The sequence below is a fragment of the Aedes aegypti genome, chromosome 1 (assembly GCF_002204515.2).
Source record: "Aedes aegypti strain LVP_AGWG chromosome 1, AaegL5.0 Primary Assembly, whole genome shotgun sequence".
NCBI lineage: Eukaryota > Metazoa > Arthropoda > Insecta > Diptera > Culicidae > Aedes > Aedes aegypti.
Genome location: NC_035107.1, coordinates 33,695,113 through 33,720,980, shown reverse-complemented (window position 1 = coordinate 33,720,980; position 25,868 = coordinate 33,695,113). Strand labels below are relative to the sequence as shown.

The 25,868-nt window shown below is 42.6% G+C and overlaps 1 protein-coding gene across 3 annotated transcripts in view; it reads right to left on the bottom strand.

Moving 5' to 3' along the window:
• Window positions 1-2,489: 2,489 nt before the first annotated feature.
• The window catches only part of LOC5569788 (probable metabolite transport protein CsbC), a 57,259-nt gene continuing 33,880 nt past the window's right edge, over window positions 2,490-25,868 (bottom strand). For all 3 annotated transcript variants that reach the window (XM_021839352.1, XM_021839351.1, XM_021839353.1), the window contains exon 6: window positions 2,490-3,668. In XM_021839352.1, the coding sequence (XP_021695044.1) occupies window positions 2,737-3,668 (932 nt within the window). In that variant the 3' untranslated portion in view covers window positions 2,490-2,736. The remainder of the gene's footprint in view (window positions 3,669-25,868) is intronic.

Below are 25,868 nucleotides of genomic sequence, written 5' to 3'. Positions count from 1 at the left end.
TCTTCGTTGTCTCTTTGTAGCTCTTTGCCCAAAAGGGCAAAAACCTCAGTTCATCCCAAAAGCAATGATGATGTGTTTGCAGAGCTTCACAGTAAGCTAGAGCTGTCAAAAGGAAGATGTGCGTTTGGATAGAGCCAACGTTTTTCTCCACTCTCTCAGCCACGGATTATTCAACCAACATCGAATGCTGACTCAAAATTGTTGTGAGCGTACAAGGCCGCTCCTTCTATCAGATCAAGATGAGCAAAATAAAGCCTGCCTGTGCCATACCCTGGCGGCCTGCTTCAGGCCGTAAATGCTTTTACGCAACCTGCATACTTTATGCTCCTTTCCTTTCACGGCAAATCCGGGTGGCTGACGCATAAAGATTTCCTCGGTCAGCGTCCCGTATAAGTAAGCTGATTTGACGTTCAAATGCTTGACGATCCGGTTACGCCGGCCTGCAACACTCAGTGAAACGCGTAAAGTGCACTGCACGGTTCCGATGCGCTGGGTAAACCCTTGCGCGACAAGTCTGGCCTTGAACCTCTTGACATTTCCGTCTGCGTCGTACTTTCGTTTGTAAACCCACTTGCTTCCGATCACGTTTCGCTTCGCTGGAGGATCTACTAGCTCCCAGGTACCGTTGTACATCAGCGAACTGTATTCCTCACTCATAGCCTTTATCCACTCTTTCTTTTCAGCACAAGTGATAGCTTCTTTCAATGTGCTCGGCTCATCCGTTTCCAGTGCTACCATGCCCATCACATAGTCGTTGAATCTCGCCGGCAGCGCACCACGAGTAGTGCGCCGCGGTTCCGTTCGTTTATTTACCGGACATCCCGCAGTCTGTTCAGCATCCGCTTCTCGATCATCTTGGACACAAGCTTCTTCTTCGCCTGGAAACTTGTCTGCAGTGTCATGGAAGTCTTCCTCTTCGTCGCTATCAGGTCTCCTAATCGTCTTTGGTAACGGCTCCAACTCAATCATCGAATCGATGTCCTCAACTTTATTGGGCTCAGCCGGTGCCCTTTCCGCAACCTGTGGCAGTCAGAACTCCAGATTCTCCACAAAACGGACATCTCGGCTTATCATAAATCGACCACTGTCAATATCGAGAAAACGGTAAGCCTTATTGGAGTAACCGACGAACATCATCTTGCGAGCCTTCATTTCCATCCGCCGGTATCTGCACCCATGCCTCGCTTCCAAAGATTTTCAGGTGCTCAAATGACAGCTTTTCGGCTTCGGCAAGCAACTTGGCCTTAACTAGTTCCAAAGTTTGCTCTGCACTGGGCCACTGCTCGAGGGCAGTCACTAGCGCGTGGAAAGAGTCCGGCAACGAACAAAGCAGCATCGCTACCTGCAACTTATCCGGGATGGGATCACCGACATCCGCAATCCGCTGCAACAATTTCGTGAACTGCTGCAGGTGCCCTTCAATGTCGCCGTCTTCTCTCAACTCCTGATGGGTGAGTTTCTTGAGAAGGTAAACCTCGGATCCCTTGTCGTGGTAGTCCTTCAATGCTTGCCACGCATCCTTCGCACTAGTGCAGCTCCTCACTAGGCTCGTTTGGCTGTCATCGATACAAAGGCCAATCGTCGCACGGGCCTTCAAATCCGCCTTGTTCCAGTCGTTGGTAACCGGTTCGGGTTTTGCCTGGTTGATGACGTCCCACAAATCCTCACGCACGAGCAGCATTTACAACCTGAATTTCCAGGATTGGTAATTGTGGTTCGACAACTTCGGGAGTGGGAACCTCTGCTGATCCGCCATTTTCTCCTTTCACACCCGGCAGCTCCTGCTCACAACGATGAAAAAAACTTCCGAAACTTTACCGACTTGTACGACCGAAACTTTAAACGATTCGCGTTATTTCCGCTGGGCCCATAACCTGTGGGCGGAAAGACGGGCGGACACTGGAATAAAATCCCAGGAAACGTGAATTTAACGCGAATGAAAGATAAAATACCGCGGACTACTTTTACTAACAAAGTGCTCGTTTATTTATTCTTACTGACAGTTTCTTATACACGGAAAGAAAAGCAATCTTCAGTTTTTATTCTCTGGATCAACTTTCCATCGGGGAGTATTCACGCTATCGGTGCTACATACCAACACGGCGAACCCAGTATCCAGAAGGTGGCCAAAGCTGGAAGGATAAGATGGGCAGGGCATGTTGCAAGAATGCCGGACAGCAACCCTGCAAAGATGGTGTTTGCTTCGGATCCGGTTGGTACAAGAAGGCGTGAAGCGCAGCGAGCTAGGTGGGTGAATCAAGTGCGTATCGATTTGGCGAGCGTGGGACAGAACCGACGATGGAGAGACGCGGCCACGAATCGAGTATTGTGGCGTGAAATTGTTGATTCAGTGTTATTTTTGTCTAGATGTTAACTAAATAAATGAATGGGTTGAAAGAATTCGACAGTTACTCTGGTCAACACTGATGAATGCCATTTTTATTACCGACTTTGGCACTAGAATTTCGGATTCATAAAAAAAACAATCCTTCAAAAGTCTCGTATACGTACATTCCGAATAGAAAAAAATATTACCCTACATTCTAAGCTTTTAAAAACAAACTAGAAACAACGGAACCTAACCTAAAATATTGGCAATCGTTTACGTATATAATTTAATTGTCAAAGCTACCATTTCCGCCGGCAGCCTTCCAATATGGTTTAACTTGAGTGAGTGTTGCTCCAATCAGTCTTAAGTTGCGACTTGCCGTCCAAATGCTCCGAACGCCGAGCTGTCTACACTACGTGTTCCGCCGGGCCCAAATTCGACGCCGACGAAGACGAAGAGCTGTTGCATTCGGTAAGCGTTTTGCTTGGAATGGCACCCTTGTCCATGTTGGGGAAGGCCACCAGTAGGAAGAGCACACCGAACAGCAACACGATGGTCATATTCCAGAAGAGCCAACCCACTCCGATGTGGGTCAATAGGGTCGGTACTAGACGGACGCAAACGTAGAGCGAAGCCCAACTGATGGATGTGGCAATGGTTCTTACGGGGAATGCGTTCTCCGGTTCCAGCGAGTCGTCAAGCCACTTCCAGGGCACTCGTTGGAATCCAATGGCGTACAGGAAGATGAAGATTCCTCCGCAGAGAAGCGGAATGTGGCCATTCTCATCCGAGTGTCCCCGCATACCCTGGACGTGGCAATGCCATCCGAGACCGGCCATTGCCGTAGCCATTAGCAGAGCACTCCATAGGAGAAGTTTGTAGTCGGGAAGCTGGACGTTCATGAGACGATAGGCCGGAATGCTGAGAACGAAAATGCCGGCCACGTAGATGGCGGTCCACTCCGGACTGTACTGACCATCGGTGAGGGTGAAGATTCGCGGCAGGTAGAACATGGCTGGAAGAGCTCCGACAAACTGCTGGAAGATGATCAGCAGTAGCGTTGGTACGACGATACGGGAGTTCTGGAGCTTTCGGAGGGAATCCCGCAGCGGGACGGCCACATACTTGGACTGTTGCCAGTGGTTGAGGTGGTTCTCCATAATCTGCACCGAGAGCGCATCGTTGGAGTGGGTTTTCTTGAGCACGGCCCGAGCACGGTTCACCTGCTGGATGGCACAGAGATAGCGGGCCGACTCCGGCAGAAACAGGAATCCGATGAAGAGAAATATCGGGAAGGCCGAGCATATCACGCTGGAGAACTCGTTGATGGGGATCAGATCTGTGGGGGAAGAGAAGATGCGTTAGAATCGATACCGGAAATCCGTACCAAAATTGGTATTAGGGTTAGTAACGGTTCAGGCTCATAATGCAAATCCAGTATCAAAACGAGGATAGTAAACAATTTATGAAAATAGGATATACGTTACGGGTTAGAGCAAACAGAACTCTTTCCTCTGATCAATAATTCAATTTCACGGACTATTCGTCAAGCACTCCACGTATTTTCTTCATAAAATAAATATAATCTGTGATCTGAATGCTATATCTGATCAATAAGGTAACGACTGTTTATTTCGTTCATAACCGCTAACAGTTGGCGCCAGCGGCAAAAAGTACAGACAACAACCTTTCGAACATTCAGTTCGAGCCACTGAGCAGCGACACTGATTAGAGATCAAGCGACATCTGGACAGACATCTGATACCTATACCATGGTACAAGTTGTCAAGAAAATTATTCCAAGGCTATCTTGAATGAAGACAATTATCAGTATGGAATCCATTTCAAGATAATTGTACCATGGTACGTATACCACAAGTGCGTCATAAGTATAATGTGATAGATAACTTTTTGTTTTTAGTTCATCTTCCATGGTGCTTTTTATGCTTCAGGATTTCGTTTTTACTACCATTAAGGCTTTGGAAAATTTAACTATCATTGACACACGAGCCGGCGCGGTAAATGGCTGGGCATGGCGTACCATTGGTACCTCGTGTACCTGCAGGAATAAAATAGACCCCTTTGTGCGGTCCTTAGCCTCTTGCCCAGCAACTCCTATCCCTACCTCCTCGTGGTACTGGCCGGGGTACGAGTAACCTTGGGGAAGATCGGGTAACCAACCCCCGGTGGGAACTTTGGTCGTATGCTGACAGGGAAGGGGGGGTTTGCTTCTGCTTTTGCCTTTGCTTTTGCAAACCTGGAGCGTCTGTACTCCATGTTAGGAGCGGCTCACAACAGCGTCTGTTCCCCATGTCAGGGGCGGCTGATCATCGTCCGAGTGCCAGAGAAGGACTCTAAGCTAAACTGCGCACTATGGCCCTCCGAACATTTAGGGGGAATGGTCCTCCGGAAATCTAGGGGGTTGGTGTCAGGCCCTGCAAGCCAACCGTAAAAACACATCAGCACAGGAACGTCAACGAGAGAATACGGACCGGAACAATCGGCAAAGACCACAGCGACGAAAATGGACTAGCGATTGGAAACTCGGTACGTGGAACTGCAAATCTCTCAACTTCATTGGAAGTACTCGCATACTCTCCGATGTACTGAAGACCCGCGGTTTCGACATCGTAGCGCTGCAGGAGGTGTGCTGGACAGGAGCATTGGTGCGAACGTTTAGAGGTAATCATACCATCTACCAGAGCTGCGGCAACACACGCGAGCTGGGAACAGCTTTCATAGTGATGGGTGATATGCAAAGGCGCGTGATCGGGTGGTGGCCGATCAATGAACGAATGTGCAAGTTAAGAATCAAAGGCCGATTCTTTAACTTCAGCATAATCAACGTGCATAGCCCACACTCCGGAAGCACTGATGATGACAAGGACGCATTTTACGCGCCACGACGTCAAGATCATCATAGGAGATTTGAACGCTCAGGTTGGCCAGGAGGAGGAGTTCAGACCGACGATTGGAAAGTTCAGCGCCCACCGGCTGACGAACGAGAACGGCCTACGACTGATAGATTTTGCCGCCTCCAAGAACATGGCCATTCGTAGCACCTATTTCCAGCACAGCCTCCCGTATCGGTACACCTGGAGATCACCTCAGCAGACAGAATCGCAAATCGACCACGTTTTGATCGATGGACGGCACTTCTCCGACATAACCGACGTCAGAACCTATCGTGGCGCCAACATTGACTCCGACCACTACCTGGTGATGGTGAAACTGCGCACAAAACTATCCGTCATCAACAATGTACGGTACCGACGCCCGCCCCGGTACAATCTCGAGCGGCTAAAACAACCGGATGTCGCCAATGCGTACGCGCAGCATCTTGAGGCAGCGTTGCCGGATGAGGGCGAGCTCGATAGGGCCCCTCTTGAGGACTGCTGGAGGAAAGTCAAAGCAGCCATTGACGACGCTGCCGAAAGCGTTGTCGGATATGTGGAACGGAGCTCAAGAAACGATTGGTTCGACGAGGAGTGCCAGGAGGTTTTAGAGGAGAAGAATGCAGCGCGGGCTGCAATGCTGCAGCATGGTACGCGGCAAAACGTGGAACGAAACAGACTGAAGCGGAAACAGCAAACCCACCTATTCCGGGACAAAAAACGCCGCCTAGAAGAGGTGGAATGCCAAGAGATGGAGTTGCTGTACCGTTCTCAAGAAACGCGGAAGTTCTATCAGAAGCTCAACACATCCCGCAAAGGCTTCGTGCCGCGAGCTGAGATGTGCCGGGATAAGGATGGGAGCATCTTGACGGACGGACGCGAGTTGATCGAAAGGTGGAAGCAGCACTACGATGAACACCTGAATGGCGCAGAGAACACAGGCACAGAAGGTCAGGACAGCGAAGGCGATGGCTACGTCAGCACAGCGGACAGCGGAAATCAACCATCTCCCACGATGGGGGAAGTTAAGGATGCCATTCAACAGCTCAAGAACAACAAGGCCGCTGGCAAGGATGGTATCGGAGCCGAACTCATCAAGATGGGCCCGGACAGGTTGGCCGCTTGTCTGCATCGGCTGATAGTCAGAATCTGGGAAACGGAACAGCTACCGGAGGAGTGGAAGCAAGGCGTTATATGCCCTATCTACAAAAAGGGCGACAAACTGGAGAGTGAAAATTATCGTGCAATCACCATCCTAAACGCCGCCTATAAAGTGCTATCCCAGATTCTCTTCCGTCGTCTATCACCTATAGCAAACGAGTTCGTGGGAAGTTATCAAGCAGGTTTCATCGACGGCCGCTCGACAACGGACCAGATCTTTTCCGTGCGGCAAATCCTCCAGAAATGCCGTGAGTACCAGGTCCCTACGCACCATTTGTTCATCGATTTCAAGGCGGCATACGATAGTATCGACCGCATTGAGCTATGGAAAATCATGGACGAGAACAGCTTTCCCGGGAAGCTCACAAGATTGATCAGAGCAACGATGGACGGTGTGCAAAACTGCGTGAAGATCTCGGGCGAACACTCCAGTTCGTTCGAGTCTCGGCGGGGACTACGACAGGGCGACGGACTTTCGTGCCTGTTGTTCAATATTGCGCTTGAAGGTGTCATGCGGAGAGCCGGACTTAACAGTCGAGGCACGATTTTCACGAGATCCGGACAATTTGTTTGCTTCGCGGACGACATGGATATTATTGGGAGAAAATTTGAAACGGTGGCAGATTTGTTTACCCGCCTGAAACGCGAAGCAACAAGAGTCGGGCTAATGGTGAATGCGTCGAAAACAAAGTACATGCTGGTTGTTGGGGCCGAGCGCGACAGGGCCCGCCTAGGAAGCAGTGTTACGATAGACGGGGATACCTTCGAGGTGGTGGACGAGTTCGTCTACCTTGGATCCTTGTTGACGGCTGACAACAATGTTAGTCGGGAAATACGAAGGCGCATCATCAGCGGAAGTCGTGCCTACTATGGGCTCCAGAAGAAACTGCGGTCAAGAAAGATTCACCCCCGCACCAAATGCACGATGTACAAAACGCTCATAAGACCGGTAGTCCTCTATGGGCATGAGGCGTGGACTATGCTCGAGGAGGACTTGCAAGCTCTTGGGGTTTTCGAACGCCGAGTGCTAAGGACGATCTTCGGCGGCGTGCAGGAGAACGGCGTGTGGCGGCGAAGGATGAACCACGAGCTCGCTCAACTCTACGGCGAACCCAGTATCGTGAAGGTAGCTAAAGCTGGAAGGATACGCTGGGCAGGGCATGTTGCAAGAATGCCGGACAACAACCCTGTAAAGATGGTGTTCGCCACGAATCCGGTCGGAACAAGAAGGCGTGGGGCGCAGCGAGCTAGGTGGATGGACCAGGTACACCAGGACCTGGAGAGCGTGGGTCACAGTCGAGGATGGAGAGAAGCGGCCATGAACCGAGGGAATTGGCGAAATATTGTTGGCGAGGCTTTATCAAGATAATTGATGTAAAGCCAAATAAGTAAGTAAGTGACACACGAGCCATAATTTCATCCCATTCATCCGCCTGCATTCATACGACACGCATGACATTTATCGTTCGTGGAAGATGACGAGCCATGAACGAAAACAAGACAGACACACACCACCCACTGTTTGGCGCCGATCACTGTGTGTCAACACTTGTATTGTGCTCTGCAAGACAAATCCACGTAATGCGATTATCTGAAAACGTCGATATACCGTCGCAGTGATAATGAAAATCACCAAATGTTTCAGATTTAGCAAATTTGAAACAGTTGTGTCCTTGAAGGACGAAAAAAATCCAAGCCTACTTGAATTTTGACGTTGCGTTTGAATTGCGCGCATATCTTCTGCGCGTTACCGCCGCCGCTAGATGTGGATTTAATATAAGCGCCGCAATAACATTCGTTGACACACTCTCTTTCTGATCAAGAAACAGAGGCGAAAATTTTTGATTGTTCTCGTGCCACGTAGCAAACGAAAGAGTGAATGTTAACATTCATAGGGCTCTCCGAATGCGTTGTGTCACGAACAGTTATGGTTCGCGAACTGTTACACTATCCGAATATGGTTCGATCGGGTTATTCGGATCAACATTCATACACTGCTTTTCAGTTTTGAATGAGCCATTTTACGAAGCAGGTCAAATGACAGGAGACCTGGGACTTTTCAATCATCGTCGTCAGTTTTCGTGATGATGATGGTTGATGACTGTGCGCATTTCTAGCGTAAGTTTTCATACAGGCAAAAACTTAAATGGAGAAAAAATATTAAAATATTTCTGGTCACAAAAAGAGGTAGCTTATACAATAACTAGGTGTAATGTTGCAGTAACGAACATTTTTGGATCTCTTTTTTGTCATTTTCTCCATGTCCTCGTTTGGTAAGATGAGGCGTTGTTAAAAATCACGCTGGATTTGATCCCAGGTCTCCTGTCAATTGACGCCGTTGCGGCGATCAGCTGTTCCGAAACGTCTCGTAAAATGGCTTATGCACCCCACAGACGCTCAGACGGTTTGACCAACATTGACTCCGCCCACCAGGTTGATGCTCATGTTGGTGCTATGTTTGACCGTCTGTGACGCTGCTTGACGAACCAATTTGACAGTTTGTGAAACCAATTTGACGGTTGACAAATCGGTCGGCCAAAATCAAACGAGTTTGATTTTGCTCAAACCACCGATGGGCGGAGCCAAATGTTCGACGAACCGATCGTACCGTCTGTAGGGATGTTGCACGAACACCGACGTCATCATGTCAAATTGAAGCTTCGACATCCCATGAACTGCCGATGCAGATGGGTGGAGAGTCAAAATGCGTAAATTTACGCAGCGTCGGTGCCATAGTGATCCATCAAATGCACGCTCTTGAGTTGTTTCTATATATTTCACTATCGTTTCCAACTATCTCTAACCGTTTTCTTTAGCAAATTCACCAAGGATTCTTTAATTATTCCTCAACCAATTTCTCCAGAAATATCTTCAGATAATCCATCAGAAATTCAACAAAAAAATTCCTGTAAGAATTCCTTTAAAAATTCCTTCTGAAAGTTCACCTGGAATTCCTCATGGGATTCTACAGGAGTTCCTACAGGGATTCCATCAGTGATTCCTTTTAAAATTTAAACTAGAAACCTTCAGCAAGATTTTGCTTTGTAGCCGCGGACTCTGATCACTCGGCTAAGGAAAGCCTCTAGAATCAGGAGTTATTCTAGGGAATTAAACACGATTTCATCTAGGCATTCCATCAGGAGAACTTCTAAAGATTCAATCATAATTTTCACGAAGGTTTCATTCAGCATTTCCTTCAGAGTTTTATCAGGACTAGCTCTAGGGATTCCATCGGAAGTTCTCTAGGAATTCCATCAAGAATTCTTCCGGGGGTTTCTTCAGATGTTCGTCTAGGGATTCCATCAGGAACTCTTCAGGGATTCCATCTGGTATTCCTCCAGAGATTCGATCAGGTGTTCTTTCAGGGATTGCACCTGGAATTCAACTAGAGATTTCATCAGAAGTCAATCCTGGGATTCTATCAGGAATTCTTCTAGAGGTTCCTTCAGGAATCCCTCTAGGGTTATTCTGGGTTTATTTATAATGAATTCTTTTCGAAATTTATTAGGAGATACTACCCGAACTTCTAGAGAATACTTCAAGAGATTCATCCAAGAACTCTTCAAGGTAGTCCTCCTGGAATCGCTTAAGGGATTCCTCCCGGAATTAGTCAAGGGATACCTCCCGAAATTTCTCAAGGAATCAATCCTCAAGGAATTCCTTCAGCAAAATCTTCAACGATTCTCGAAGATTATCAGGATTTCCTCCATGGATTTTATCAGAAATTTCTTATAAGTATTCCATTACCGGCATTACTCAAGAGATTCCTTCCGGAATTCCTCAAAGGATTCCTCGCGGAATTCATCATGGGGCTCCTCTCGGATTACCTTAAGGAATCAACCCTGGAAATCCTCAAGGGATTTCTCCGGATTTTTCAGGGAATTTCTCGTGGAATAACTTCAGGGATTCTTGGGGGTTTTCAGGAACCCTCCAGCGATATTACCAGAAATTTATTATAATAGTTTTACCTGTAATTTAGGAATCTACCAGTGTATCATCCAGTGACTCCATCAGGAATTCCTCCTGGGATTCAAAACAGGAATTCCTTCAGGGATTCCTCTGAGAGATTCCTTCGTGGATGCCACCAAGATGAACTCCAATTATCCAATAACGAATTGCCTATGCGATTTGACCACAATTTCCTATAAAGATTCCACTAGTAATTCCTTCAGATACTTCAACAGTATTTTCCCAAATTATATCACCTGTAATTTTTCGCGAGAGAAGTTTTTTAAGGAATTTCACAAGGAGTTCTTCTAGCGTTAACACTGGGAATATCACCAGAGTTTCGTTAGAATTACCACCAGAAAAATCTACCAAAGTTTCACAAGAAGTTCAACCATAAAATACTTCAAAGGTGTTACTAGGATTGTGCTTCAGGATTATCATAAATTCCTCCAGGGAGTTAACTGATATTTACTCAGAGTTCAAACAACACATTTCTCTCAATTCCTCAGGATAAATCCCTAAAGTAGGCCTAAAAGATTTTTTTTTTCATTTCTTAAAAAAATCCTGGAGAGATTCATTAGTATATTTCTGGAAGAACTTTTAAAGCAAACCCTGAAGGAGTTTCTGAAAGATTTTCTAAGGTAATTTCTGGTAGATTCCTTGGAAAAAAATCCTTCAAGAAATACTGGATGGAATTGATGGATAAATTACTTTAGGAATCCTCGGAGAAATTTATATTAGATTATTGAAGTAATTCCTGCAGAAATCCCAGGACGAATGCCTCGTAGGGTCCCTTCAGAGATACAAGGAAGAATCTTTGAAGGAAACACTGGTGGAGTTTACAAACGAATTTATTGAAGATTCTCTCTAGAGGAGTACCGAAGGATAACCTGGGAGATCCTCTCAAAAAAATTACAAGTGGAATCTCTAAAGGAATTCCTGCTGATCAAGTTTTGATAATTTTTTTTCAGTATGTTGTATTACCACTTTTGTTTAAATTAATCCATTGATATGCCCCTCCCAGTATGTAACAGATTTGATAAAGATTTTCAGTGTAGGTTCAGTTGATCAGCGACGCGCATCTTGAGTGGACATAATAAATGTACTCGGTTATACATTATGTTTTATTTGATGCTACGAAAGTTCCCATGCTTGTAACGGAATACAACATGGTGTCAGAAGTGGTCGCGTAGTGCTTTGTTCCATTCTGCTTAATATTGGAGTATCCGGAAAAGTATTCCGTTGTAGTCGAAGGAAATCTTCCGTTCTAGGCCTATTGATTGGGGCCAGTTTCGTTTTTGCCTCCTCACATCTCATGCATTGATGTGTGTGTCCATTGCAACGGTCGGAAATATTTGCCCGACGGCGTATGTGGTAGTGTGATCAGAAGTGCATAAAACGTCTGCTTGTGTTCGTGTCAGTATACCGAATAAACAACCAACATGGAAGAACTTCGTGCCCTCCTCGCAAGGCAGAATGAACTGTTCGCTGCTTTAGCAGACCGTGTGAATAACATACAAGTGAATGTGCCGGCTATGATTTCACCTCAGCCGGTACCGCAGCCTCCCCCGTTGTGCTTAGAAGGGGACATGAGCGAGAACTTTGATTTTTTTGAGCGTAATTGGAACAATTATGCCAGTGCAATGAGTATGGATCAGTGGCCTGAAGATCAAAATCCGAAAAAAGTTGGGTTTTCATTATCAGTGATTGGATTTGAGGCTCTTCGAAAATATTTCAATTTCGAATTGACAGACGAACAACGTCAGTCTCCAATTGCGGCTTTGGCTGCTATTAAAGCTAAGGTGGTTCGTGTGCGTAATATGAACTTGGATCTATTTGAGATCCTATCTGCCAAGCAAGAGTTTGAGTCGATAGATGAGTTTGTAACGAAGTTAAGAGTGCTTGCTGAACCGTGTCAGTTGGGACCATTAGAGGAGAGATTCCTTACATATAAGGTGGTCACTGCCAATAAGTGGCCACATCTCAGGAAGCGGTTGATTACTTCTAGTGACGTCACTCTCGCAAAGGTTGTGGATGAGTGCAGGCTTGAAGAAGTTTCAGTGCGTCGATTCATGGCTCTAGGAGCCGAGCGAGAGAGTGAAGTGAACTACATACAACCGAGAAGAGAAAAGGTTGAGAAGAAGAGTTGCAAGTTTTGTGGAGGACGACACATTTTCGAAAAAGGTCTGTGTCCTGCATTGGGACAGAAGTGTCGAAAGTGTAAAGCAAAAAATCACTTTGAGAAATGTGCCCAACAAATAAAGGTGCAGTTAAGAAGCGAAGAGTGAAAGAGGTTTCGATTCACTCAGACGATAGTGATGAGAGCGAATCAAATGTGAACAGTGAATCTGAAGAATCAAGTGAAGAACGCCAGATCGGAAAAATCTACAACAATTCGTCGAAAGGTGGACACGTATTGGCTGATTTACAGTTGAAAGTGAATGGTCGCTGGGAAAATGTTGTGTGTGAACTTGATACGGGCGCAAACACTAGCCTGATCGGATATAACTGGTTGAAAAAACTAACTGGAAAAAGGAATCCGGAGCTCTTTCCATCTGAATTTAAACTCCAGAGCTTTGGTGGCAATCCCATTCCAGTTCTTGGTGAAGTGAAACTACCGTGTCGTCACAACGAACAGAAGGTCTCGTTGATATTACAAGTTGTCGACGTTGATCATCGGCCGCTACTCTCAGCGAATGTTTGTGAAATTCTGCAATACGGTATCATATGTGCGACCTGAAAAAACAATCAGTCAGTCAGATGTGTGGAAAGTTCACCGTATCGAAGCGAACCGAATTGCGAATGACTTCAGTGATGTTTTTAACGGGTATGGAAGGATCGAGGGAGAAGTTTTGCTTGAGGTTGATCCAGCGGTACCGCCGCTGATTCAGCAACCACGGCGTATCCCGATAGCACTTCGGGATAAATTGAAGGTGGAGCTAGAAAATTTGGAGAAAAGCGGAATTATCGTCAAAGAGCAGCAGCACACCACATGGGTGAGCAACATCCTTCTAGTCAACAAAACAGCATCAGGTGAGTCGTTCAGAATCTGTCTAGATCCAGTACCCCTTAACAAGGCCTTAAAACGACCGAATCTGCAATTTTTAACCCTGGATGAAGTTTTGCCTGAGCTCTCGAATGCAAAGGTCTTCTCAACAGTTGATGCTAAAAAGGGATTTTGGCAAGTGGTTTTGGACGAGGCCAGTAGTAGATTAACAACATTCTGGACCCCTTTTGGGAGATATCGTTGGGTTCGGCTACCATTTGGTATTTCGTCAGCGCCGGAAATATTTCAAATGAAAATGAGAGAGGTTTTAGATGGCTTAGATGGAGTTGAATGTCTGGCTGATGATGTTTTGATATACGGTCGAGGCGAAACGTTGGAAGAGGCAATGAATGACCATAACCGATGCCTTAAACAACTTTTTGAACGTCTTCGGCAGCATAATGTAAAACTTAATCGCTCGAAGCTTAATCTGTGTCAGCCGTCAGTAAAATTTTTTGGACACTTGCTGACCGATAAGGGGCTTCAAGCAGATGACTCCAAGATCTCAGTAATAAGAAACTACCCGACACCAACAGATCGTAAAGCCTTGTAACGCTTCATAGGTATGCTAAACTACTTGAGTCGGTTCATACCAAATCTTAGTTCAAACTTACACGCTCTTCGCAAAATGTTGTCCAAAAATGATACTTGATTGTGGAACACAGAATGCCAACAAGAGTTTGATAAGGCCAAATCGCTAGTGGCAGATATTGAAAACCTTCAATATTACAACGTAAACAAGCCTCTTTGGATCGAATGTGATGCCAGCTCTTATGGATTAGGAGTGGCTGTGTATCAAGACTCCGGGGTGATTGGATTTGCATCTCGAGTACTCACACCCACAGAACAAAACTACGCACAAATTGAGAAAGAGCTGTTAGCAGTGTTGTTCGCGTGTGTGCGTTTCGATCAGCTTATTATTGGGAATACCCAAACTGTTGTCAAGACGGATCACAAGCCGCTTGTTACTATTATGCAAAAGCCTCTATTGAAAGCTCCTAAACGACTCCAGCACATGCTTCTAAATCTCCAACGATACAACATTCAACTACAATTTGTTTCTGGAAAAGAAAATGTGTTGGCAGATGCGATATCACGTGCCCCCGAAGTTCCCAAAGAAAATGATTCGGAGTTCCATAAACTCCATATCTACCGTGTATTTGGCGAAGTTGAAGACATTAATTTAGGCAGCTATTTGAACATCTCTGACGATCGGATTAACGATATTCTGGAACAAACTTCTCAAGATAAAGTGCTGCAAACAGTTGTTTGTTACACCAAGGATGGCTGGCCGAAGAAAATCAGCGATGTTCCAGATCTTGTGAGGCCATTTTTCAAGCATCGCCATGAAATTGGTTATCAAGATGGTCTAGTATTTCGTGGGGATCGAGTCGTTATTCCAAGTTCCCTACGACGTAAGCTGGTCGAAAAGCTTCACGTCGGTCATCCCGGAATTGAAGCATCTCTCAGACTGGCTAGATCCAACATTTTCTGGCCCGGAATGAACAACCAAATTAAGAATCGTATCCAAGAATGTCAAACTTGTGCCAAGTTCGCTGCATCCCAGTGGAAACCACCCATGAAATCCCATCCCATCCCTGTTTATCCTTTCCAATTGGTTTCAATGGACGTTTTCTTCCAAGTGTATCAAGGAAAACAACGAATTTTCTTGGTGACCGTAGACCATTATTCCGACTATTTTGAAATTGATATTCTCAAAAACCTGTCGTCTTCTTCAGTGATTCAAGCATGTAAACGGAACTTCGCCTGCCATGGCACGCCCCAAATGATCGTAACGGACAACGGAACGAAATTTGTGAATGAAGAAATGGTCAAATTCAGCAAGTCATGGGATTTCAAGCACTCCACCTCAGCTCCATATCACCAACAAGCAAACGGCAAAGCTGAGGCAGCAGTTAAAATTGCGAAGCATCTTATTATGAAGTCAGCGGAAGATGGTCAAGATCTGTGGTTGGCGCTACAGCTTTGGAGAAATACACCGAACAACATAGGCAGCAGTCCGGCCTCAAGATTGTTTTCCCGTGGAACACGAGGCGGTATACCGAAGCCAGCAACAAACTTGGTACCAAGCGTCGTCAAAGGGGTCCCTGAAGCCATCTATGGAAATCGACAAAGGATAAAATACAACTACGACAAACGGTCTCACCGTCTACCTTTACTAGACATAGGTTCTCCGGTCTACGTCCAGCTACGACCAGAATCATCAAAGTTGTGGACGCCAGGAACAGTGAGTAATACGCTGGGAGATCGATCGTATCTTGTTGAGGTGGATGGTTCAAACTATCGACGAGATGCTGTAAACGTCAAATTACGTAAGGAATCAGCTACGCCCCTAACAACGCCTTCAGACTGGATGAATATGTCATCTACATCAGCAGCTTTGGTGGCAGCTCCTGAATGCACTCCCTCTGTGACACCAATTTATTCCCATGAGCGGTCACAAGTGACGTCGAACGACACTTCTCCTACGGAGCTACTAGGACCAGAGGTTGCTCAACCATCGTTAAGTGCTACGCCTGCAACTGCTTCTGTGCAAAGTGAGACGCTTCAGAACGATCGTCCTAAACGTCAAACTAAGATACCATCAAAGTTTAAGGATTTTGTTGTAACAATTAAGTAGCTTACACATCTTGTTTTTCTTGCAAAAAGGGGAGGATGTTGTATTACCACTTTTGTTTAAATTCATCCATTGATATGCCCCTCCCAGTATGTAACAGATTTGATAAAGATTTTCAGTGTAGGTTCAGTTGATCAGCGACGCGCATCTTGAGCGGACATAATAAATGTACTCGGTTATACATTACGTTTTATTTGATGCTACGAAAGTTCCCATGCTTGTAACGGAATACAACACAGTATTTCTCTTGAAATCTTTTAAGGCTTTCTGATGGAATTCTTGGAGGAATTGTTGGTGGAATCCCTGGAGGAACTTGATGAATCTTTGGATAAATACAGATATAGAAATGTTTGAAGTTTCGCTGGAGGAATTCTTAAATTAATTTTTGGAGGTTTTTTTGATGGATTTCTTGAAGGTAGCATTGGATGAACCACTGGAGAAATCACTTGAGAAGTATTTGTATAGATTCCTGGAGAAATCTATTGAAAAATTGCTAGAAAGAATCGCTGAAGAAATTCTTGGTGGATTTTCTGATGTAACTCCTTGAGAAATTTAAGGAGGAGTCGTAAGAGCATGCCCTTAAAAAAGTCCTGGTGAAATCCTTGGGGGAATTTCTGGTGATGATTTTTTTGAGAAATCCCTTGAGAAGTATCTGAAAGAATTCGTAATGCAATTCCTGGGTAACGCGTGATGGAATCCTTGGAACTAACTTCTAGAGAAATTTCTGAAGAAATATTTGAAAAAAAATATTATAACAATCTGGAGGAATTCTAGAAGGCAGCCTTGGAGTTAGCCCTGAAGAAATTCCTTGGGTTTTTTTTGGACAGATCTTTGAAGGAATCAGTGGTTGAAATCCACAATAATTTGAAGAGGAACCTTTAAAGGAATCCTTGGAAAAATTCCACCTGAAGGTATGCCTGAAGAATGTTCCTCGGAGAAATTTCTGGTTGAATCTGTGGATAAATTTCTAAAGGAATTATTGATAAAATTCGTGGTAGAATCCCAGGAAGAGCTTTTGGTGGAGCTTATGGTATAGCTTATAGATTCCTAGAAAAACTTCAAAGCAGAATAACTAGAGAAAACAATGAAAGATTCTGGATAGAATGTTAAAAAAAATCCTTGGCCATTCCCATATCAATGACTGCTCAGAATATTTCCCGAAAGAGACCCATCATGATTTCTGAGTTTTGCCGGAATATTTCATACGAACAATAACTAGAATTCCGCTTATATATTTATTTCTTCCGGTACTTAAATGTTGAAAGTTCTTCTCTTCCTTGCTGCGATTATTGCCAGAAAATCGCGAAAAGATTCTCCCTCACAGCCACAGCATTTGAAAAAATAACAATTATATATTCACTAGACTCTCGGCAAGTCTAAAAACATGCGAAGAAATATTGTGTTGCTTGTACCAAGCTTGACAGTTGATCAAACGGTTGTACCAACATAAATCGGTTTGACTAACTTGGGGGCGGAGTCAATGTTGGTCAAACCGTCTGAGCGTCTGTGGGCTGCATTATATCGTCCTATTACACTGGAATAAATTTTATTGTAGAAACTACTGAATCCATGGTAATATTACGAACTGCACCAACGATTTTCAACCGATTACATTGATCTGTTAACTCTACTAAAACATAGTCAACATCACTACACAAGAAAAAATATTCTGTTTATTTAACCATAGTTGCGGTACATATGACTAGAAACATTATTCATTTGACAAGTTTCGTATTTTACTTTTGACCACACTGTGTTCTATGGTGGGTGTCACGGATCGTGTTGGGGATTAACCACTTCACGATCTTGAGTTAAACACAAATAAATGATCTTGTCTTAGAGTAGAACATAAACACTCGCGACATTGGCACTCTATAATTACATATCTACTAGCTAGCCTAAACTAGGTAATGTGATCTAGTAGGCGATGATAATGTTGTATTTAGTTTCTCTCATTTTTTGCGCAACCGTCAACCAGAAAACACGTAGTTCAGAGACATTAACAAACAGATCGGAATACAATGCTTTGTAGTGGATACTGCTATGAACATGGTCACATTTACTGCACTACTCAGTGGTTTCTACCAGATTATAGTAAACTTAACAGATTTTTGAAGTCGGTTGAAAATCGTTGGTGCAGTTCTTAATTCTACCATGAATTCGGTAGATTATACAACAAAATTTGTTTGCGTGTATACACAATCACCTTAAGGACCAAACGCAATGATAGCGGAACGGCAACGGAAAGCGGAACCGGTTCGCCAGCATGAACTATAACATGCTTCTCGGCTCAGTGTTGGTTTACTTTCATTCGTTGACAGCTCAGTCGAGATGGTGTGATTCATGCTAGCGAACCGATTCCGCTTTCCGTTGCCATTTCGCTATCATTACGTTTGATTTGGGCCTTTAGTTTGGGTCCTTTCTCATTGATTTATTCCGGGCTATGAGAAAGCGGACTCTCTTGCTTGATAAGATGGCAACAAAAATGGGATGCATGCATCATCCTGCAGAAGAATCACGCTGATGCTTACATTCCATTCTCGTTACCGGTTATCTTTCCGCACACTCTTCGTTCATGCCCTACGCTATCATACGCTGATCATCCAAAATGACAACTTAAGCTTAATCTCATTTTACTTATATAACAAGGTTTTACTAGAAACTTGTAACGTAACACAGTAGTATACACTATTTTCTATGGCCGACTCAAATATTTTTTCCAGAAAAACTGTTTATTCGACGCCAAATATTGATTTTTAGAAAGCACTCAAAAACAGTACTTGTTCGAAACTGCCAAATGAACGGGACAGAACGAACCAAAACATTGGGGCAGCACGAATCAAAATATTGGGGTAGAATGCACTGTTACTCCGGTTTGGGAAAATGAACCCATAGAATATGGATATTTTCGGAACGGGCACGACGAGGCGATGACGAAAATCGATATCCAATGACATTTTGAACTACAAGATGGTGTCCTCCGGCAGTGTTGGGAAACTCTTGCTCGCGAGTAAAAAATTACTCACTCTCGTACTCGTTTGCGAGTAATACTCACGCTGTGAGTCACTCATTCCTTACTCTAACTCACGCGAGAGTATGACGTCATAACTCACTGCGAGTATTACTCACGTAAAGAGTAATACTCGCAGTGAGTATGACGTCATTACTCTCGGTGAGTGAGCAAGTTACTCTTTGTGAGTATGGTGAGTAACCAATTTCCATAGCAAAATAAAATTTTACATTAGTATGTTCTATACTAGGTGGAAGACTGTTAATGTAAATAATTCAAAGGGTTTACAGCTGCTGTCGACTTCAGTGTGTATTGTGATATGCAGTTTTATAGTATGGTTGTTTAAACTTTACCGAATTCAGAGCCAGTTTTTCAAAATGGATAAACAAGTTATAATGGCGAAAGTCCGGTTGTGTTCAAATACTTTCCAAACCAATTTATTTCGTTTAGTGGCATAACATAAATACTGTAACTTTTTCTGAACGCGTTTATGTTATTGATATTCAAAGTTGAATTGAAATATTAGTAAAAATGGTATAAGGTACCGTGGGGCAAGTGGGTAATGGAAATCGTATAGTTGAGATTCTTCAAATTCTAGGTCGTCTATATTTTTTAACTTGACTCCCACCAAATATAAACAGTACGCTAAAATTGATTTTTATGTAAAAATGAAAAAAAAAAATACAGAAAAAGTTTTTGCCAAATGTCACTTTTCACTCACTCCACAAGTTTTTGAACAATAAATTGAAATTTAGTTATACAGTCGACTCTCCACATCTCGATTTTCTACATCTCGATATCTCTCCCTATGTCGATGATTTCATAAGTCCCTTCAGTCTGCATACATTTTCACTCTCCATATTTTGATATCCTCCTTATCTCGATATCTCCATATCTCGATGTGTTTCTGTTGATTTTTCGTTCTCAATTTTCTCTCCGTATGTCGATATGACCAATATCGAAGGTTACTAGACCAATGTTTCAGGATTCAAAACAAATTAGGAGCGCAAAATGACGTCTGTTTGTGTATTATTTTCTTGGCAACGGAGTGTTTTTTAATCTAGTATTCATCAAAAATTTGTTCTTTGTCTCGATCTCTCCCTATCTCGATGGTCCCTACGATATCGAGATGTGGAGAGGCGACTGTATTCACGATTTCTATTAACTTCAACATTAGTTAAGGCGTTCTGTTCCTTAGGTAAGTAACATGTAAACACAAAAAATTTTATTCTTGTGAATTCAATTTTCTTCTGTTCATTTTCGGCTCTGTAGAATTTTCACCGGTCGTTATTTGTTTCTAAGAAAGTCGGATATGACATAAGATAACTCTTCGGGAGAAATTATTTTTTGGAACGGAATCCTTCAATAGTATTCGGATTCCGAAGTAGACACATCAATATCATCTGGCAATCTCCTTTAGAGAAGTTCCATGATTAGTAATAGCTTTTATCGCTTTGAGTATTGTGTTTCTTGAATTTGAAGCACATTCCGATTTTCTATGATAATTGCGAACCTTGTTTACTAATAGCTACCTAAAAAGAAAACACAAATTTAATCTCTAATGAGAAACTTTTTACTTGCCCCACTTGATTAGAAAATTGATGATGTTTTAATTTAGTTATTTTTATGTCTAGGTCGAATTAATCCCAAAACTTCTATTTTCAGTTTAAAACTGTCAGAGAGTACAACTTAGATGTGGTACAGAGTATTATTTTCTGCAAATTTCTTCTACTGAACATATCAATACAAGATTGCACGCTGCCAACTTGTAACGGAGTAATAGTTGACAGGTAGACAATCTTTCACTCTATTATGTAATAATGGTTGAAAAATCGCAGGAATCTCTGATCTATCGTAATCCTCTGAATGGCCTCAAAGGTTTACGCATGAGTTTGAAACGTGAATACATATATTCAGTAAAATATACAATTTATTTTCACTTACCCCATTTACCCACTTGTCCAGCGGTACCTCACATAAATTTGGTTTGCGATTGGCATCTTGCCCATTTCATTTGTAATTTCGCTTTTGAATATTTTCAGCAAACCTTATGTAATTTACAAGTTTGTTCTAGAAAACTTGTATGCAACGTTGCCAAATAAAGATTTCTGATCAGAAAAATGTTCGGAATTTATTATTTTTTGCTTGGTTTCTATATAGATACTGAATGATAAGTTTATCCTCATTAAACCATTATACGGGCTTCTGATTATTGTTTGGTCATTACTGTTATGTGGTCATAGCAAGTTTGCATAATTTTTCAATATAGAATTTTTAATAGCGCTGTTTAAGGAACAGACATTTTGTTAATGAATAAAAAATAAATTAAATAATTTTCTGAACTATTTTTCTAACTTCTTTTGTTCGATTCTATCTAAGGCATGTGGCACCTGACTTATTGTTAGATTTCTGCTCCTCTTTTATGATCTATGTGTTGTCAGAAAACCGAAAAAAAAATGAAAATTGAAAAGCTGGTGCTGAAATTGTTGCACAAAATATTGCTGGCAACGCTGTTTGGCAGACCAATCAGCGGCTTATTAGTTTTGGCACGAAACTCAGATACGTTTTGCCGAGTCTCTGTCTCAGGTTTTTATTATTGCAGTAGTGCTGCATATCGTAAAGTAGAGAATAAAAAAAATGTCAATTGGCAAATAAATAAAGCTTATAGTTGATAAATGTGGAAATGCTCATATCATAAGTACATTTAGCTAAAAAGCAGAATCTGGCCCAGTAGAGGTGTAACGTCAGAAGAAAAGAGCATTTACGATGCAACATGCGCAGCGAAACACCAAACATAAATTACAGCTTGTGTTAAGAATTCATATTATAATAACGTTTTGCGTGCATCAAATAGTTTTCAGAATAAAATTTTCATGTTATCATTTGAATAAGGTCATCTCAAAAATAGCTTTACTTATTACTTATTATTTATTTGAGCCATTCGCAAGCTTTTAGAATATTTACAATATTTCAAGTGAGTAAAATTACTCACGAGTGAATAGATGTTAGTCGAAAACTCACTCACGAGTATGAGCTGTACAACTGAAACTCACGACTGAGTATACTCACGCGAGAGTTCAAGCTGTACAACTCATACTCGCGAGTGAGTTTGCAGTTTTCAGTGAGTATTCACGAGTTTCCCAACACTGTCCTCCGGTTTGGGAAAATCGGTAAGCCCATGAAATATAGGTATTTTCGTAACGAGCACGGCGAAGGATGACAAAGATCGATGTCCGACGCCATTTTTAAATCCAAGATGGCGACCGTTGGTTTGAAAAAATCGTTGAAAGCCCAACTTTTCGAAAACCCACACTGAAAAGATTCTACAAGCTCGATCAAAGTGTTTCTTACGCGAATTTTCACTAATTGTAAAACTCATCAATCGAACATGTAGAACCAGTCGCTATCGACAATTGAAACTGAAATGTAAAACACGTTAATTTACAAATTATCGAGAGCCGTGGTGTTAGCGATTCCTTAAATTATTGATACCAGGCACTCATTACGAGCGCCCGGTTGATCCAAAAATAACATGTCGTTTAACATGTCATGCGTGAATGGCAAATGTGAGTCCTTGTCATGATAGGCAAACTAGTTCTACTAGTGATGGATATCGCCATTGTAAAACACGTTCAAATCATATGGAAAAGTCTGCTATCGAACCAAAGACAATCCTTAACAGATTCATAGATTTTACACGTTATTTCACATTGCCAATCGACACGACAGATTCACGTTAAATATAATTTGTCATGTGTGGATTATTTTCAGTGCATGTAATATAAATATTTTCAGAACGGGCACGGTGAGGGATGACGAAAATCGATACCCGAAGCCATTGTGAAATCCAAGATGGCATCCTTTGGTTTGGGAAAATCGTTGAAAATCCATGCAATATTGATTGGATTCAGGTAATCCTTTGGAAAATTGGTGTTTGGCAACATAGGTTATAAACTTCCGGATTCTTTGTGGTCTAACTATAGGTTAAAATTTGACACATTGATAGTTATTTTCCCCTCAGCTTTGACAGTCGAGTAGTTATTTTAGAATAAAGTTGACAGATGGTTAGTCATTCTCAAATTCACGGGAACAGAAAAGAACTTTCGCACTGTCAAGTTTAACCATGCTCCAGAGCAGGGTTATTTCTAACCGGAGGGGAAATAACTATTGAGCTGTCAAATTTTAACCAAAAGTTAAACGAATCGGTGAAACGGTCCACAGCCTAAGTGGTTAAACTTGTTGTGAAATCACGCGTATCGCAAGAATAATGGTTCCATATGATTATGCTAATGAAAAATAGTTCAAAAATCGATTGATTATTACCCAATTTTTGGGTTGAAAAATTGAATTACGGACGTAAACAAACATTTTCAGTGACCTTTCTTTCATTCTAACCCAGCGACCTCTTTGATGGTGGCGCATTATATTTGCCTATTGCGCTACCGAAATTGCTTGAGCTGTATAGAGTAACAGTCGTATTTTGGACCCCTCAAGAAGTGATTTTAGTTTTGTGTCCTAATTAATTAATTGCACAGCGTAACAATGTCAAAGAACATGTCAAAATGTAGAGAAAAACTTCCTCTACGAGATAAAAATGCCCAAACGGTCATGTAGGATCAAAAAACGTCGAAAATAATTGAACTGTGAAACACTGTTTTTCATAATTTTGGACACACCAATACATTTTGGACCCTCAAAGTATATATTTTGGACCCCCGGCATTTTTTTATAGTTTGGCAACAAAGTCCATGACACTGGATGTATAATGTTCTTGCCCATAGTCTAATCAATCGATCGACAATGGAAAACCGAAGAAATTCTACGCTTTTTGTCCAGAAATTTGAAAAAAGTTTTTGTTTACATTTGAACAATTTCTGACGGCTCCAATTTCTGTGTGTAACGTGTTGTAACGGTTGCATGGATGCACGGATTAAATTAAATTAATTTCAGATAAAATAAACACACTTTCTTTGTACAAACGGTTGATGCAAGTGCGGAATAGTCCTATCTTTTCAAATGGCATGCAAATTGAGTTGGTCTTTCGATTTAAACTGGGAAATTTGCAGGAAAACGGCCAAGGGGGTCCAAAATATATAGGGGTCCAAAATATATTGGTTACCCTACGCTGCTGAGAAGTAGAGCTGATTTCATAACGTCGGTAACGCCTGCCGTACAAATGAAATGGAGCTGTCACTTTTCCGTATATACGGAAACATGTGCCGCTGCGTTCTGTTCTCTATTCTCAAATAAAATTTATCTATTTCTAACTAAGTAATTTTGACAGCTGATCCAGTATGCGAGCGAAGTTGCTTGCTACAGCCCATTTTTGGACCCGCTTTCGAACAGCTGATCGCTTATTTTATGAATGAAACTTTTGTGGGAAACATGCAACACCAGCAGGCTACGCAGCGGACAATCCAAACGGAGCGGATAATCGACCGGAGAAAACCGACCGACCGAAGATTCGCGTCACCACCGTGGACTTGGAAATTGGGCATTTCACGGCGAAATTCTCTCTCTTTCACTCTTCAACAAAATTTGAAAACAATGGTACCAGTACCTGTCAACTTTGACATTTTCTAGGCCCATTTTCTTCTACTCTTCACTCGTGCGTCTCGTCGACGCCGTTTAACGGAGGCAGTGTAGCCGTATAGATATCGTCTATAGGCCTTTTCATGTGACAGATCCGTCTATGCATTTGTTTACATCGGTGGAGGACCGGTGCTAACACGGGCCTGTCATTTTCATAGAAGAACTGTCAAAGTGCTTTCCGATCAGCTGATTTGAGACGTCATGTGAATAGGCCTATCGTTACGCATCAATAATTTTGACAGGAGACGGTGTCGTAACGTGCGAAAGTACATCAATATCATCACCCCATTAAACATTTGACAGTTCCAGCCGACTAAATTGGTTGAAAAATCGGTCAATTGATGCACCGACGCTTATGGAAGTTTAACACGGCGATCAACCGACTAATCGTTAGATTAAATCGAGTGACCAAGGAAATCTGATGTTTAGTAGGTCAACTTGCTTGGATTTTACTTAAAATACCGATTTATCCACCTATTTAGTAGGATTGCGTCGGCACACCCTATTAAATCGGGTGATATTCGGTTTATCCCTGTGTTAATATTCCATAAGCGTCGGTGCAACAATCGATCAATTTTTCAACCAATGGACCGATGCACGAGTTCATTATTTGACATTTGAGCGGTGCCGTGTTATTTATGTAGCCATGGCAACGAGTGAATTTGGCACCGCTAAAACGTCAAATTAGTGAACTCATGCACTGCCCATAACTGCAAAACAGTCACATTCGACATTTTTGACAAAATGGAGTTAATACCATGGAGGGTCATCAAATGATAATTACTTTCGATCAACTTACTGAAATCTGTGAGATTGTTCTAGAAAATTCGAAAAAAAATACCAAGTTGTTTTGTCACATTGGTAATTATAACCGCATAACAGTCACATTGAGATTATAAATGAGCCACGTAATGTGATAGCAATGAAATTTCTATCAGAATGATTTTTTGACAATTCACCTTGTATGCGATATGAGTTGTACAAAATATCAGCCTCAAATAAGCACTTTTGAGTTCCTGGTAATTTTTAGAAATTTTAGTTTCCTCCCATACTGCCATAAAATGCACACTTGGTATTGCATTTACTCAATGCCTACTTTTGTCGAATGTTACAAATATGCAGTTATGGGCAGTGCACTGGTCCATTTAGTCGGCTGTTGATCTGTCAAATGTTTAATGGGGCAGTGTTGTCGTTTCATAAAATGGACTATGGACCAATGGTCGAGCATTGGTCCATAGTCCATTTAAGCG